General features: G+C 38.3%; 1 protein-coding gene across 2 annotated transcripts in view; it reads right to left on the bottom strand.

Annotated features, from left to right (window-relative positions):
- Positions 1-15000, bottom strand: part of LOC115219988 (RNA polymerase-associated protein LEO1-like) — a 121888-nt gene that overhangs the window by 572 nt on the left and 106316 nt on the right. The window contains exons 3-4 of one of the 2 annotated variants that reach the window (XM_036509612.1): positions 6153-6917; positions 2718-3319 (exon numbers count right to left, since the gene is read on the bottom strand). In XM_036509612.1, the coding sequence (XP_036365505.1) occupies positions 2718-3319; positions 6153-6917 (1367 nt within the window). Of the gene's footprint in view, positions 1-2717; positions 3323-6152; positions 6918-15000 lie in introns of both variants that reach the window. The other variant, XM_029790289.2, reaches the window with a different exon arrangement.

The following is a 15000-nucleotide window of genomic DNA, read 5'->3' as shown; positions in this document are numbered from 1 at the left end:
GCGTCTCATACCAAAATCTTCTGTGATAATGGACTGCACTGAACCGTAACTAATCTGCACATCCTCTGATAACTCACAGTTGGATATTCGACGATTTCCCTTTATAGCTGCACGTACATCTGCGATGTTTTTCTCGCTTCTGATGGTTGCGTGTCTCCCAGGACGTTCGTCAATATCAACATTTTTTCGGCCATCTTGGAAACATCTGAACCACTCGTACACTTGTGTGCGGCTCATACACTTCTCTCCATACGCTTTCTGCAACCTTGCGTAGGCCTCTGAGCAGGTATCGTCATGACAACTTTGTCATGATCAATGCGGCGATCACACGCTACACACATTCCTTCTAATCACTGGTGTAAACAACGGAAGTGTGCTAGAACGCTAAAATTTAGTGCGTATGCATAGAAGAAGTCAAGGTCAATCTTTGTCAAGTGGCTTCATACTGCGTGCTTTAGATTCGTTACTATGGTGACAGTCCTGATACTTATTGATTAGACCTCGTATGTATATGTATTTATATATGTATATATTATACATGTGTATGTGTATGTGTGTGTGCTATACATGATCTGTTTGTCTGTCTATCTATCTATCTATCTATCTATCTATCTATCTATCTATCTATCTATCTATCTATCTATCTATCTATCTATCTATCTATCTATCTGTCTGTCTGTCTGTCTATCTATCTATCCTCTCTCTCTCTCTCTTTCCATATATATATATGAAAGTAAATGCCTGCATACAAGCTGAACTTACACAAAGTGATATCCAGGCTAGCACTCAAGGGAAAATCGTCAATCTACAACTACACACATACACGCACGCACACACGCACACACGCACACACACACACACACACACACACACACACACACACACACACACACACACACACACACATGTATCCACTAATGGAAAAACAATTGACAAGTGCGGAAATTCTCCTTTCACACTAAACATGTTTGAATGACATATAATAAAATAATGATTTGCCGAAACAGCAACCTGGGACCATAATACTGAGTGATCGAGAATTTAATACACTGTTTTTTTCTTGAACATTGGTAACAAAAAGAAAAAGTGATAAAAAAACATTATTGTGTAAGAAGTGAATAATAATTGGAAAACTCTCCATTTGGAGTTGAAAGAACTGGCAATAGAAGATGGTGGACATTTTAAAGAAAAAATTATTCAACCACGAAACATTGTTTAAGTAGGATATAATACTGATTTCAAATTTTGGTACAAGGCCAGAAATTTCTGGGGAGGTGATAAGTCGATTAAATTGACCCCAGTGTTCAACTGGTATTTATTTAATCGACCTTGATTGAATGGTAGGCAAATTCGACCTCGGCAGAATTTGAACTCAGAACGTAAAGACAAACGAAATGCCACCAAGCATTTTGCCCGGTGTGCCACCGGTAGAATGTGATATTGATTTCAAATTTTGGCACAAGGCCAGCAATTTCTGTGGCGGTGATAAGTCGATTACATTGACCCCAGTGTTCAACTGGTATTTATTTAATCGACCTTGATTGAACGGTAGGCAAATTCGACCTCGGCAGAATTTGAACTCAGAACGTAAAGACGAACGAAATGCCACCAAGCATTTTGCCCGGTGTGCCACCGGTAGAATGTGATATTGATTTCAAATTTTGGTACAAGACCAGAAATTTCAGGGGAGGGAGCTATGTCGATTATATCGACCCTAGTGCTTAACTGTTACTTATTTTTATCTACTCCAAAATGACGAAAGGCAAAGTCGACCTCAGCAGAATTTGAACTCTGAACATAGTGACGGGCGAAATACCGCTAAGCATTTCGCCCAGCGTGCTAACAATTCTGCCACTCGCCGCCTTTACAAGACTACATATTATGCAAGATACTCAAGAAATGTTTTCAGTTCTAAATATGTAAGTTTTGCCTCATTCTCCTTACTCTCCTGAGCAAACTCCATTTGACTATCATCTTTTCAGATCATTAGAACTTTATTCAGAAAGAAAACCGTTTATTAACTGAGAAGAGATCACAAATGATATTGAGTGTTTTTTTGCTTCGAAATTTGAAAAGCATTTCGAATGCGGGCTCAGATGGGATTACGTTATCAATAATGCAGGAAAATAGATTGATTACATACATCAATCAAGAGCTAAGAAGCATTTGTTTCTTTCCCATCTTGAAATGCGACAGGATATTCTTTTCAGAGTTGAGAGATGTTTCTCATGTACACACACATACGCACGCACGCACGCACGCACGCACGCACGCACGCACGCACGCACGCACGCACGCACGCACGCACGCACGCACGCACGCACGCACGCACGAACACTCATACACAGACGCATGCGCACAGAAAGAGAGAGAGAGAGAGAAACATGCATATGTACAAAAACATATACACACTCAACACAAAGCATACCCAGAGATGAGTGTGGAAGTAGAGAAGTGATACTCAACTTCAATTTCTCTGAGCTATATTTTAAGTTTATATATATACATATTTATACATACATACATACATACATACATACATACATACAAACATACATATTATATCACACATACCGATGTATACACACACATACACTCACATACCCGCACACACAGCACGCATGCATGCGCAAACACACACACACACACACACACACACTTTACAGATATATATCACGAAATTACTGAAAATGCTTATATATCTTTAATATCCTTACATCTTCATCCTTCGCAACAGCGTTGCCGTCTCTCTGTACGGCTAGAGCTCTCGCCAATTCAAGAAGGCGAGAATAATCTACGTCTTCATCCGGTTCGCTACGTTTGTTGCCGACCAAACCACTGTAATGGCTACGCGGCTCTTCCGAGTAGGGGAAGAAAACTCTCTTGGCTGGTATGAAGTAACCTGGTTGTCCGTTGAGGACTACTTCTTCGTAGGGCATGTTTATATCCTCCTCTTCGCTTTCCTCTGGAAGTGACTCCTCATCGATTTCGTCCCTGGTGCTTTCTCGTTCATTTTCTCGTTCGAAATCTGCTGCCAATCTTTTGTCGTATCCATAACCGCCTTCCAGTTCGCTATTGTCGATTTGGTAAGGTGCCTCTTTCTCGAGGAGTTCGCTTTGGGTGTAGGCATTTGGCCAAGAATCAAGTGAGACGAGTTTCTCTGGCATTTCGGCTGGCATGTACCGTTGGGAATCTTCTGAAAGGTATAGACCACGTTTGGTCCTCGGTGACCTGTCTTGCAATTCCCTGCGTCTCCGATAAATGTAGTTAAGTAGTGGGTTTTCTTGGAAGCTTCGTTCTCTTTGGACATCGATAGGTTCTGCTGAAAAAGAGAGAGAAAAAAGAAGAATAAATTATTTTCGAAAAAAACAAAACAAACAGAAATAAAAAACAAACAAAACAAAAGCGATACCCAAAATAAAAAATAAAACAAACTGGGACATATCGAAAAAGAAAACAGTAGTTGTAATAATTGTAACAAAAGTTACAAATTTTGGAATAAGGCCAGGAATTTTAGGGGATAGTGGAATACATCAACTTCATTTGCTTGATTGGGACTTTATTTTATCAAGTCAGTGGATTTGTAAAAGCATTGTATATCATGGGCACAAAGATTCAAATGTTGTGTGGGCTCGAAGTCAAGATTGATGCAGCAAAAGCGACAGGGTTGTGCGAACGAATAAAGAGCACAAAGCGGACAATAAAGAGATGAAGTGGAAATAGAAGCTGAAGTCAGTGCATTTGTAAAAGAATTGTGTATCACAGGCAAAAGATTCAAATGTTGTGCGAGGATGGAAGAGACAATTACATCGACCTCAGTTCTTTAATGCTTGTTTATATTTCAAATACCCCACAAGAATCACAGACAGATTCAAGCTCGGCAGGCTTTGAACTCAGAACGTAAATATTACAAGGCGTTTAAGCTGGGTCTTTATATGTTCTATTACTCCAGGATGATGGTAGATAATGTCAACCCCGGTTGTACTTGAATCCAAAATTTATGGAGTTCTGTCACTCTATTGTTGCTATAGGAAGTGGTGTTGTCGGGGTTGGGAGTGGTCGGTGGAAGCAGCACAAGTGTTTTAGAAAGTTGAAAGAAATGGTGGAAAGGATAAAGAGGAAAAAGTCTAAGGTAAAGTGGTAGGAGTCGATAAAAATGATGAAGGAATTAAGCTGTTCCAGGGCCAGAAAGAAGGGGCCAATAAAATCATCGACATCATGAGCTTATAACTCTGGAGTTAGGGCCGGTGAACAGCAAAAAATTGGGCCATGCCGCTGAGGCTCACTTTAGTTTCTTATATAGGCGCAATACCAGAAATTTTGCGAGAAGGGCTTGATTTATTACGTCAGTAGCGCATTTAAGGGTCAGTGGGTAAGGAAGCAGTCCTTTTATTGGGAGACACTTTTAGGGCCCGGGGTGAGAGGACGGCAAACTCAAGGGCTGCCCCAGATGGCACATACATTAACTACGCTACTGGATTATACAGATCCCAGGCCTTGGTTGATATTTTCTTCTTATTGATAACAAAAGGGCGAAACGTAAAGCAAAATATATCGGGATTTGAATCCGGAATGTAAAGAACGGTAAAGTATTTTGTCCATTGTACTGCTAATTCTGTTATTGATAAACGAGAGACAAATACTTAACCGAAATAGGAGACCACAAATAACCAAAAAATAAAAAAAAAAACAATCACAACAACCAAACAATATAACAAAATATTGCGAAGAAGAAGAAGAAGAAGAAGAAGAAGAAGAAGAAGAAGAAGAAGAAGAAGAAGAAGAGAGAGAGAGAGAGAGAGAGAGAGTGTGTGTGTGTGTGTTTGTGCGCGAGAGAAAGAGACAGGTGTGGAGTTGGAAGTTTTAATGTATAGCAGTTTATAAAGCTGATAAAATAAAGCACATCAGAAGATATATTTAAGATAACCAACAGTGGCTCCGTGACTGCATTCTCTCTTTGCATATCTTTTACGTCATACGAATTGTCAATCAAATGCAGATGTGAACTTTCCTCCATTGTTCCTTATTCAGCATGACGTAGGTAGTAATAGTAGCAACGATGACGATGATGATGTTGATGATGATGATGATAATAATAATAATAATAATAATAATAATAATAATAATAATAATAATAATGGTAATAATAATAATGATAATGATAATAAAATAATAATAATAATAATAAAAGTAAAATATTTCAATAAAACTCATTTATAAGACACAAGTACATACATACATACGTACATGCATGCTTACATACATATATACAGACATACATACATTCATACATACATACATACATTCATACATACGTACATACATTCGTACATACATACATGCATGCATGCATACATAATACACACAAACGCACACATGTATGTATTATATACATTATCAAGATCTCATGAGGGTAACTACTCTTGATGCAATTGACAATAATTTTGCATTAATTACTTTCTCTCTCTCTCCCTCTCTCTCTCCCACTCTCTCTCCCCCCTCTCTCTCTCACACTCGCATACACACTGACACACGCACACATACACACATACAAACCATTTGCGCGCATATACACGCACACACATACACATGCGCATATATACTTACACACAAATATGCATGCATACGTTTATGACAAGTGTACTCAAGGAAAAACAAACGATGATGATGATGGAGATGATGAAGATGATGATGATGATTATGAAGATGATGATGGAAATGATGAAGATTTTGATGATGATGATGATGATAATGAAGATGACGAAGATGATGACGATGAAGATAATGATGATGATTATGAAGATGATGATGGAGATGATGAAGATGAAGATGATGATGATGATTATGAAGATGATGATGGAGATGATGATGATGATTATGAAGATGATGATGGAGATGATGAAGATGAAGATGATGATGATGATTATGAAGATGATGATGAAGATGATGACGATGACAATGGCGGTGGTGGTGAGGAGGAGTAGGAGTAGGAGTTGGAGGAAGAAGGAGAGTAGGCGGAAGAAGAAAAAGAAGAGGTGGAGGAGGCGGAAGTAATGGAGGAACAGGAGGAGGTGGTGGAGGACAACGACGTCGACGACGCCGACGCCGATGACTACGATGAAAATAATGATTTATTTGGGAAAATTACTCACCGTTTTCATATTCTTGCATCAAGTGTTCATAGCTGTTTTGCTGGGATGGTTGTAAGCCGGCTTTTACTAGTTCTGGCAGCTCTCTCTCCGGAATCATTTCCTCTTCGGGCTTCATCAACGGCAGTTCCTCGGTCAAAGCATAACTGTTCAGTTTGGAAGACGTGTCGCCGGGATCCATGGAATCTTCCGGAAACAACGGCAGATCGGAGCTCTTCTTGCTGGCCCTATATTTATTATTGTCTTCGTCGTCGTCTTGGTCGTCATCACTGTCATTGTTTACTAGCTCTTGTTCCATTTCATCATTTAACATATCGTCGTCGTCATCCTCCTCTTCATCGCTATCGTCACCTTCATCTTCGTCGTTGTTGTCATGATCGTGGCTGCCACTGTCTGGAACGCCATCATCGTCATTACTATTGCTGTCATCGTCGTCGTCGCTTTCGTCATTGTGGTCGTCTCCTAATAGGCCTTCGGGTTTTTTCTCTGCGTCCTCCTCCGTCTTGTTTTCGTCGACGTCATCTGGTTCACTTTTTAACTCTTCGGAAGAAGACGAAGAAGATGATGATGAGGACAAAGAAGTGGAAGATGATTTGCCCGTATTCGAACCGTCATCGTCCGGGTCTCCTGTCAGTCTGTGTTCCTTGCTGTCTTCGTCACTATTGAGGCCAGTAAGAGGCACCTCCTTATCTGGTTTGGTGTCGGATTTTTTCACTCTGGGCGAGTTCTGTTGGTTGCCAAACATTAACACCTCTTTGGCTCTTTTCACTGCAAAGAGAAAAAAAGTCGTTATTAGCGGCGAAAAGAGTGTTACTTCAAAAGAGCATTCTATATATCTTGCTTAACGTGGATGTGTGATACGAAGCTTGCTTCCCAAACACAAGGTTCAGAGTTCAGTCCCACCGCGTAGTACCTTGGACAAGTGTCTTTTACTACCTTGGGCCAACCAAGGCCTTGTGAGTGAATTTGGTAGACGGAAACTGAAAGAAGCCTGTTGTATGTATATGTATATATATCTATATGTGTGTGCGTGTGTGTGTGTGAGTGTGTGTGTCTGTGTGTATGTATTTATGTGTGTGTGTCTTCGTATCTGCTTGTTCCCCCACCATCACTTGACAACCGATGTTGGTGTGTTTACGTCCATTTAACTTAGCGGTTCGGCAAAAGAGACCGATAGAATAAATACTAGGCTTAACAAAGAATAAATTCTGGGGTCGATTTCTGCGACAAAACACCCCTTTAAGACGGTGCTCCAAATGACTGAAACAAGTAGCAAAATAACAAAATATTGTAGAAATCCATGCAACTGCGGTATTCGCCTCGAGAAAGTATCTCGTATGGACGTCTAGTGTTAAAAAGCACGGAAGAATATCAGTTGCCTGGCGGACGATTTTCTTCTGTTATATAGGTATTGTCAAAGGTCGAAGTCTCCCCACAATTTTGCGGTTGTTTTGTCATGGTTGTTCTGTCATGTTGCTAATATGAACAGGGGACGCAACATTCCTGTAAGCCTGCAGTTTCCTGCCTACTAGAGCTTGTGTGCCTGTCCATTGTCAAAACAGATGATCATCTTCACAGTCACAAAGTCCCTCCTGCCAATAGACCAATCTGTCGTTGTCTGCCAAGTTAAACTCCTGTATATCCGTAGGAGATATACAGGTTTATGACGGTTGACTTCTTTTTGTCATATTCCTGATGGGGGTGGCTAAACGGGTACTATGCCTAGCCAAAGGGCACGATCGTCTGCTACTGTGTGGCGTTCTACAGTATATCTGCGTTAAGTAAATTATACGGAATGCTATTTCGAAATATAAAATCGGTCTATAAAATAGAAAGTTGTAATTAAGTCAGACGACTGACATTAACAATTTGAAACACTTTCATCATATCCCGACATAACAAGAACAAAAGCAACAACAAAAATGTTTATATTCCATGCCTGCATGCATGTAGAACAATTATTATGTCATGCTGTGTTTAAATTTGTTTCTCTCCAAACCTGTTAGGCTTCTAGGTAGAAACTGATCATGTATAAATTGAGTTCACTTTCGAATCTCTTTTATACGAGATATATATGTCATGTGATTCTATACTTAGCTTTAAAAGCACATAAATGTATTCTGCTGCATTGAGTTTATGATTTAATAATGCAGTGTGTCGTACTATATTTAATATAAATTTAGTCTTGCAGAGTGAGTGAAACTTTTGAACATATCCATAGGCATAACCAAACAAACGTAGATAACAGACAGCAGGTTTCTAATAGGTTAGCTGTCATCAGTTCTTAATTTCTGCAATCCTGCAGAGAGATCGCACTTAGCAGTTGTGGCATAGTACACAACTCTAGTGTACAGATTCGTAGGGTAGTTTACATAACGGTGTTACTTGGACAACTTATAAAAAATTCTCTATCCAAACAAGCGTATCTAACAGGACAGCGGATTTCTAGCAGGTTAATCACATCAGTTCTTTTTAACTCCGCAGTTTTGTTAAAAGATCGCAGCAAACAACTGTAATATAGAACACGATTTTATTGTACAAAGCTAAATTTATATACTGATGTTAAATCGACAACTGATAAAATTTCTGTTTTTACACATATTTCAGCAAGGCAATTGAAAAAAAATTCAGTAACACCGAGATATATTTATATGTACAAAATATATAACGTATACAACCTGGCAAGATTGGTCTTAGAAAAGGAATTTACTATAAACAAGATGTGTGGTTGATAATCTCTCGTTCTGCAAATTAACAAGGAAGCCTCAACCACGTTTGCCTATGGATCCTTCTGATTCTTATTTTACTCTACTGGACCTCTATAACCATTCGCTGTATATGAAAAAAATCTTATTGTATCTTTATAATAAAATAGTATTAAGAATCGTATGACAAATAATTAAATATTTTAAGTTTTGTAGAATTATAACCAATTTGTTGTATATATATTTTAACAACAAAATCTTATACGAACCCCCGAGGGCCGTATGGATCCCGGTTGAGAACCACTGATCTATACGGTAGTTCAACCTGCTAGAAATGACAGCAACATCTCTCTCCTCTCCCAAACCACATTCTATCGGTTTAAAAGAAGAGAATAACTTTGCCAGTGTAATCAAGGCTAGAGTATGCTATTTCTAAACAAAAAATAAAGCATAAAACAAAATAAATAAAACAAAGGCAGCATGATCACTGCTTTAATGCTTTTTATTATAGGGCTACAGGATCAGTATTGACCTGGGGTTAAGCAACAACAACTATCGCGTGTCGTGTTTTCAGAATTTAAAGAGAACCTTCATCAGCTTACAAGGTACTGAATCTAACTTCGCTGACTAAACATGAAAAACATTTTAAGTAATTTGAAAAAACAATTGCACCTGTAATTTAGAAATCGACTGATAGTAATTAAACAGATTGATAAAACTAGGGAAAACCCTCAGAAGAAATCAATAGATATTAGTTTCAAACTTTGATACAAGGCCAGCAATTTCGGAGAGAGGATAAGTTGATCAAATCGACCCCACTGTTTCACAGGTACTTATTTCATCGACCTTGAAAAGAAAAATGGCAAAGTAGACCTCGGTGGAATTTGAACTCAGAGCGTAAAGACAGACGAAATGCCACTAAGCATTTTGCCCGGTGTGCTAACGACTATCAATAGATAGTGTAACCAGGAAATGTACATGGATAATCCCAGCGCCCAGTATTCGTTACTTGGCAAAACTAATAACGATATTGGCTTCTTACATAGGCACCATGTAAAGAGCTGTAATTAAATACCGCAAGGTATTCTGTCCGAATCTTTAGTGCCAGTATTTAATTGCTAATTGTTTTATTGAGACCAGAAGATAATGATTATCTCAACAGAACTTGGATACAAATCATAAAGGGACAAAGTCATCGTTTCGTTCGATGCTCCATCGATTTTTATTCTCTACGACCTTGTTTGGTGAAAATAAGGAAAAATTATTAATAATTGTTTCTAATTTGGAAATTTTGGTAGGAAGGAACAGTCGATTATATCAATTTTAGTTCTTGAATGGTAATTTATTTTATCGAATCTGAAAGGGTAAATAGCAATGTTGATTGCAATGGAATTCGAACACAGAACGTTTAGAGTCATAACTAAATACGATAAAGCATTTTGCCTAACTCTCTGACGATTTTGCTAACCAAACGCTTTTTAAAATAATAATTTCTAACACTGGTACGAAGATTTGGGGGTTAAGGCAAGTCGATTAAATTGACACTGAAAGGATGAAAGGCAAAGTTGACTTCGGTGGGATTTGAGTTCAGAATGTCTCAACCCCAGTACCTGACTGGTGCTTTATTTTATCGACCACAAACTAATGGAAGACAAAAATTGATCTCGGTAGGATTTGAGGTCAGAACAGATCTACTCGTAGTGCTTCGTTGCTTCTTTATTTCTTTATTTACTTTATTTTATCAACCACGAAAGAATGAAAGAGGAAGTTGATTTCATCAGGATTTGACCTCAGGAAATCACGACCTCAATGCTTGATCAGTACTTTATTTCTTCAATCCTGAATAGATGAAAGACAAAGTTGACATCGAAAGGATTTAATCTCAGAAACTATCGACCTTAGTACTGGATTGGTGCTTTATTTTATCGACTAAAGCAACAAAAACAAAAAAGGAAAATGATGAAAGATAAAGTTGACCTCGAGAGGATTTGAACTCAGAACGTAAGAAGTCGAAATAAATACCTTGTGGTATTTATTGATTCTGACGTTCTAACGATTAAACCAATTTTCAACTTTCGATCCACCGGAATAACCATAACCAAACTATGGCATTTGCCTTCAAATGTCAACATCGATCGACCTCGGATAATATTTAAACCAAAGTCATCGTTGTTAAATCACTCCAACAAAGAGCAAGGTTAATTAAAACACTCTAACCGGATAACGATCTCCACAGAAATTTAGGACGACCGAAGCAGATTTTAATTAATAATGGATTACATTAATACACCAGATGAATCGCGATAACATTGCTTTTACACAGCTAAAAGAGACACGACAAGTATATCTGTAATACAATTAACCAGTAACCAAACTTTCGTATAAAAACCCACACGAATTTCATTAAGTGCATTCCTTTATTCATTTATTTGTTGAAAGGTCTTTGAAGTGCAGCCATGTTATGGAATTGCCTTTCAAGAGTTTTAGTTGTTTTAGTGGTATTATACCGATTTCAGGAGTTTGCCTGGTACATATTTAATCGACATCAGGGTGGGGAAAAGGCTGAAAGGAGAAAATGTTCAACAAACGTAAAAGGACGTAACCAAGATGGGTCAAATTAGTGTAGAGTATTTTCTTTTGACCGCGACTTTGTGAACCCATGCCTATAGACATACAAGTATGGCTGAACTTCGGTTCATGGTGGGGGAAGAAACAGACCTTTAGTTCATACACTACAAAATATCGCGACGTCTGGAACTATAAAAATCTGCAAGACCTTTTTAAGATTTAAATGATGAACAAAACAAGATGCTTTCCTTTACAATCTATAGGCGTAGGAGTGGCTGTGTGGTAAGTAGCTTACTTACCAACCACATGGTTCCGGGTTCAGTCCTACTGCGTGACACCTTGGGCAAGTGTCTTCTACTATAGCCTCGGACCGACCAAAGCCTTGTGAGTGGATTTGGTAGAGACCTAGTACCAGGCGTTAACAGAAGAGTATCCAAGCTTTCGCTGATAAGGATATCATAAATAGGGCCGCCCTCTACTTCAATGAATCTTTGGAGAGGAGTGGGCTTAATGAGAAGTTAAAATATATGGAGGACTCTTAGCCCCCAACCCGCACTTGATGAGGACTGGAAAGAGGACGATAATCTAGTTCAATGCTCCATATAGCTTAGAAGTTTCCACCAACGTAGCGAGGAGCTTCCTGCCATTTGATTAAGAAGCATATCTCCAGGGGCCACGAGTACTACAAGCTCTTCAACCCATATAACATTAAGGCGAGGTACTCTTGCTTAGATAACATCACTTCTAATATTGTACGCTACGACAGACACAAACAAGCATGCGCACAACCTCCAGCCCCAATCTGTAACTGCCGAAGCCCTACCGGTGTTGGTGTGTTTACGTACTCGTGATTTAGTGGTTCGGCAAAAGAGACCGACAGACTAAGTACCAGGTCTAAAAATAAAATAAGTACTAGGGTCGATTAATTTGATTAAAATCCCTCAGGTGTCATTAACGTCAATAACAATTCTTTTAAAGGAAACTAAAGGAGAAAAGTCTGAGACTGAAAGTGGTTAAAAATTAAATGGCGACATATAGTGGCGGGGGGGGGGCGAATGTGATTTTTGGTTGGTACAATGATAAATCCATATATATTTCAATCTTATTAGGCCTTCTCAGCGAGAGATTGCATTTATTACACGTTCTCATCAGGTCTTAAAATGTGTGTGAGGATTAAAAAAAATTGTGTAAGAATTATTCAATGAAATGTGGTTTTAGCTGATATATTTGATTTGGCAGCTTTCGTTTTTGTAGAAATATTAGTAGCTTTAAGATGAAAACCATGCTGCCACCACCACCACCACCGCCACCACTACCACCAGCAACAACAACAGCAACGATGACGACAACAACAACAGCAGCACACAACAACAACAGTAGCAACAACAACAACAACGGCAACAACCAAAACAACAACATCAACAACAATAACTACAACATTCGGATTCTCTTGTCGACTAATCCAAAGCTTGAATGCTCTTCAAACTGATTTCGTCTGCTTCTTCCAATCCCTGTCTTGTTCTATTGATTCAGTTAGATGCCAAATAATAATAATAATAAAAAAACGAAATGAAATAATAATAATACTAATAATAATGATAGTAGTAATAATAATAACAATAAATATTATTGTGATTATTACTATTATTATTGTTGTTGTTATTATTATTATTATTATTATTATTATTATTATTATTATTATTATGAAAATAAAATAAAAATGATAGGAAACACGGAATCACATAAACGATAACAGCTGCAATAATATTAGCAACAGCCTACATCAGCACCGTTGACTACGACTACAACAACAGCAACAAAAGTAGAATAAAGACATCATCAAAAGCCGCATCAGCAACAGCAACAACGACAACAAAAAATAAAAATGGCAAAGAAAAAGAAAAACTCAAAACGAGGCGAAAACAAATGCAGAAACTAAACAACAACTAAAATAATTTCAACTACTGCAACAACAATAAATTCAAATGAAACAATAGTAGCAACATTTGCAACAATAACAAAAAAAAAATAGCAACAAGTCAATAAGGCAATCTTTACACCGGTTGCCAGGCCTGCAAGAAGATGAGATGACCACAAATGGAACCACAGTCGAAGGATCGAAAATTCTTCATCTATCATACAGAATAACAAGCTGGCATGGGAACCTCAACAAAATGAGTCGACTTGCTAAAAATCGCAGCCTAACCTCTGTCTCAAATAACACTCAATAATCTAAAGTAACCGTCCCCGACAGTTTTTGCACTACGAACTACTATCATGCAAGGCAAGTTTCTCCCATAGACCGGGGGATCACGCGTATAACAAAACACAATAAACTACATAATCTATAATTCAACTATTACATATAGACATGGCCGTGTGGTAAGAAGCCCCCTTGCCAACCACATAGTTCCAAGTCCAGAGACACTGCTAATTGCGTGACAATTTGGGCAAGTGTCTTCTATTTTAGCCTCGGGTCAACCAAAGCCTTGTGAGTGGATTTGGTAGGCGGGAACGGAAAGAAGCCCGTCGTGTGTGTGTGTGTGTGTGTCAGTATGTGTCTTTGTGTTTGAGTTTGCCCCCACTCCACCCATTACCAATTGACAACCGGAGTTGGTGTGTTTTACGACCCCGTAACTTAGCGGTTCGGCAAAAAGTGACCGATAAAATAAGTACTAGGCTTTAAAATGTATAAGTCCTGGGGTCGATTTGTTCGACTAAATCCTTCGACTAAATCCAGCAAGGCCGCAGTGAGATGAATGAAATAAGTAAAAGACAAAAAAAAAATATAAGCTATATATAATGCCAAAATATTCTGCAGAACAACGATTGTTAATAAAATAAAAATAAAATTTTAAAATTTATTCTTTCAATGCGGCCCGGTACCAAATGATGCACAGTCTGCTCCTGGGCTGCAGCCCGGTGGTTCCCAGCATACAGAATAAAGAAAGGATGGCCATAAAGCCGAGTGTTAAAGAACACCTGAATGTCACAGACCAAGCGTGACGACTCACCTTGGAATCACCGAGCACCGTGAATGACACATACTGATATTCCGCCATTATTGCGGAGGATCTGGAAACGTAGTGAATCGCTGGTCCGTGACTTTTATTGACCCAGTATACAAATAAAGTGAAGTCTATTTGGTGTTGTGCTGCGGTGTACTACATGTGAAAGTATATTTAGGGTATCTCTTAGATACCCTAAATTATAATTGTAAATAATTATTACCTTTGAAGGTTTTTATTCCCATGTTGGCTACCTGATAAGATCGGTATTTAAATATCGATCTTATCCATATTTATATAAATTTGTATATTTATTTCGTCATTATATTCACTGCGGTGGTTTTCTGACCATATCGCAAGAGGAGTTTTAGGCGGGCAATTTAAATTGGTCGTGTGCATGTATATGTATGTATACGTTCGTATATGTAAGTATATCGTATGTTGTGTATACATATATATTTGTATTTATGTGTTTTCTGAGTATATTCCACTGATGAAGGCAGAGCATTTCTTATGCAGATTCAGAAATCCGGGATCTGGAATTATCCAGTAATTTTTTGCTAGTTTATT

This window comes from Octopus sinensis, linkage group LG15, assembly GCF_006345805.1.
Source record: "Octopus sinensis linkage group LG15, ASM634580v1, whole genome shotgun sequence".
Lineage (NCBI taxonomy): Eukaryota > Metazoa > Mollusca > Cephalopoda > Octopoda > Octopodidae > Octopus > Octopus sinensis.
Note: the sequence above shows the minus strand (reverse complement) of the source record. Positions and strands in the feature narration are given on the sequence as shown.